The sequence below is a fragment of the Meleagris gallopavo genome, chromosome 2 (genome assembly GCF_000146605.3).
Source record: "Meleagris gallopavo isolate NT-WF06-2002-E0010 breed Aviagen turkey brand Nicholas breeding stock chromosome 2, Turkey_5.1, whole genome shotgun sequence".
NCBI classification, from domain to species: domain Eukaryota; kingdom Metazoa; phylum Chordata; class Aves; order Galliformes; family Phasianidae; genus Meleagris; species Meleagris gallopavo.
Genome location: NC_015012.2, coordinates 90,380,188 through 90,382,534, shown reverse-complemented (window position 1 = coordinate 90,382,534; position 2,347 = coordinate 90,380,188). Strand labels below are relative to the sequence as shown.

Here is a 2,347-nt window from a genome sequence, read left to right as displayed (position 1 = left end):
GAGCCCAGGATACCGTTTGCTTTCCAATCTGCCAGAGCACACTGCTGGCTCATGTGAAGCTTTTCATCCATCAGGACCCTCGTAGCGCAGCAGAAATAATGAGGAATATCAGCCGTTTTCCATCCAGGGAGAACCGGTGCAGTTCTCCTTTGCTTCATATGTTACTTCCAAACCTGACATCATGCTGATAACACCTTTCCCCTTTTTCACCCTTTTACTGCCCCTAATGACCTCTGCTCGCTTCTCAACTATAACAGTTGCCACGAGGACATTCATAGGAGAATTTGGAACACTCCATGTCTCCCGTAATCAGTTTGTGTCCCTTGTTGCCATTCTGCACACTTTACCAACTTGTCACAGATGGATCCAAGCACAATATACACTCCTAAGGGAGAAGCAGGGCTATATTTATTGATATAATACAATGATGCTGTAGTGATGTAACAGTGACATAGCAAGAAGGGAGATGGTTGGATACACTTGGTTATTCCTGCATAGAGGATAGGGTTACACACACACCTACAGGAGACCTTCCTGTTGAGTCACGAGGCTCAGAGTGGTCCCCCTTTCTATGTGAAGTCTGCAAACCACAGAGGTAAGGAGCCTGTCCATGGCTGGATCCACTCCTTGTCCCAGGCTTGGTCAAGGGCCTTACGTCAGAGGAATCATATGTGCACAGTCCCTCTCAGACGTAACCTCAGAGAAGCTCTGATAGCTCCAAAGGAACCATGAGTCTCTTCCAGAATATCTCTATCAGGAAGGAGTCTTGGCGTCAAGGTGCAGGTGTGCAGGTGTGACCTTGAGACATCCCTACTCGAGGGGAGATCCCGTTGTGCAGCCCGCTGCTGTGCAGGAGAGCTCGAGGGGCACTTGGGCTGCTCCCTGTTTTGGGGTAAGATGACTGACTCCTTGCTGTGCTTTGTCTTAGGCACACACTCAGTCGGCCCTCAGCTGTTGAACTGAGTGTCAGCCGTCAGTTCTTTCAGCCCCCCAGTTTGAGACAGCTTTGTGATTTGTAATCAGCTTTAGCCAGAGTGCTACCAGTGCTGTTGCTGATTGCCTTCCTGTGCAAGGCCAGCTGTGCCATCCTCCAGGCAGTGTCCTGCAGCTGGGCTGAGGAGGGCTGGGCTGGGACAGGGACTGCTGCGTTCCTTCACAGCTCCAAGAAGCATTGGGGTCTCCATCATCCTGGGCTCTCCAGCATCCTCAAGGTCTCTCCGCTGGGGGTTTTCCCAGGAGAAACGAGGTGCCAGCCCTGAGAGAATCTCCTCCTGCACCAGAGACGATTGCTGGGCCACCGTCTCATTTGGACTGGGCAATGTTTAATGAGGATTGAGCTCTGGATGAAGCTCTTCCTGAAGTGCAGGCATTTCTATGGTCTCTGCCACAGGCGAGTCAGCCTCACCTCTGTCCCTGGAAAGGTGATGCAACAGGTTGTGCTGGATGCCATCTCCAGATAACTGGAAGAAAAGGAGGTTATCAGGTGTCCTCAGCATGGGTTCACCAGGGGGAGGTCATGGTTGACCAACCTGGTAGCCTTCTACGATGTTGTCACTGGCTGGGTGGATGGGGGGAGAGCAGTGGGTGTAAACTACCTTGACTTCATCAAGGCGTTTGATACTGTCTCCCACAATGTCCTTATATCGAAGCTGGGGAAGTGTGGGATAGATGAGTGGACAGTGAGCTGGACTGAAAACTGGCTGACTGGCAGAGCACAGAGGGTCGTCATTGGCGGTGCAGAGTTTCACGGGTGCGTTACCTAAAGGGATTGTTTCGTTTCCCAGAGCAGGCATGTGAGCTCAGCTGTTGTTTCCCTTAGAGTTCATTATTTACAGAGCTCTGGGATTTGCTGGGTTTTCTTAGGAACAAATCTGAATCTGGGAAAGCAGTGTTTTCCTGTGAAACACCCTGGTCTGAGTCACAGCTGCCACTGGAAGTAAACTAAAAGAAAAGGGAGCCCAGAAATCCAGATTGTTTTCCATTGTTGCTTTTAATGAAGACGATCCTACAGCCAGTGCCAGCCAGTGAATCTTTTTAGCTGGGCTTTGAAATGCTCCTGAAGGTGAATTCTTTCTTTCTGGCTCTGGCTTTGCAGCATGCCACTGTTACGTTTGCCTTGGTATCATTCTGGATTTTCTGAACGTCTCCCATTTCCGAATTTGTACTTTTCACTGGGGAAATCCCCTCACAGCCTTTCCTTAGGTTTTCATCATGCGGTGTCTCAGCAGCACTGAGTCAAGTGAAAGCACAGCACCTGATGATTTTCGCCAAGATTTTTCTCTCTGTCCCTTGAGAACTTTCAGCTGGCAGACAGAATTTACAGAATTTACTCCCAAAGCAATGCAAG

At 49.9% G+C, this 2,347-nt stretch overlaps 1 protein-coding gene across 1 annotated transcript in view; it reads right to left on the bottom strand.

Annotated features, from left to right (window-relative positions):
- Positions 1-1,793, bottom strand: part of LOC100545259 (zinc finger protein 19-like) — a 10,171-nt gene extending 8,378 nt beyond the window's left edge. Inside the window, exon 1 of the mRNA XM_031552254.1 lies at positions 1,596-1,793. Within this exon, the coding sequence (XP_031408114.1) occupies positions 1,596-1,793 (198 nt within the window). The remainder of the gene's footprint in view (positions 1-1,595) is intronic.
- Between the last annotated feature and the right edge of the window lie 554 nt (positions 1,794-2,347).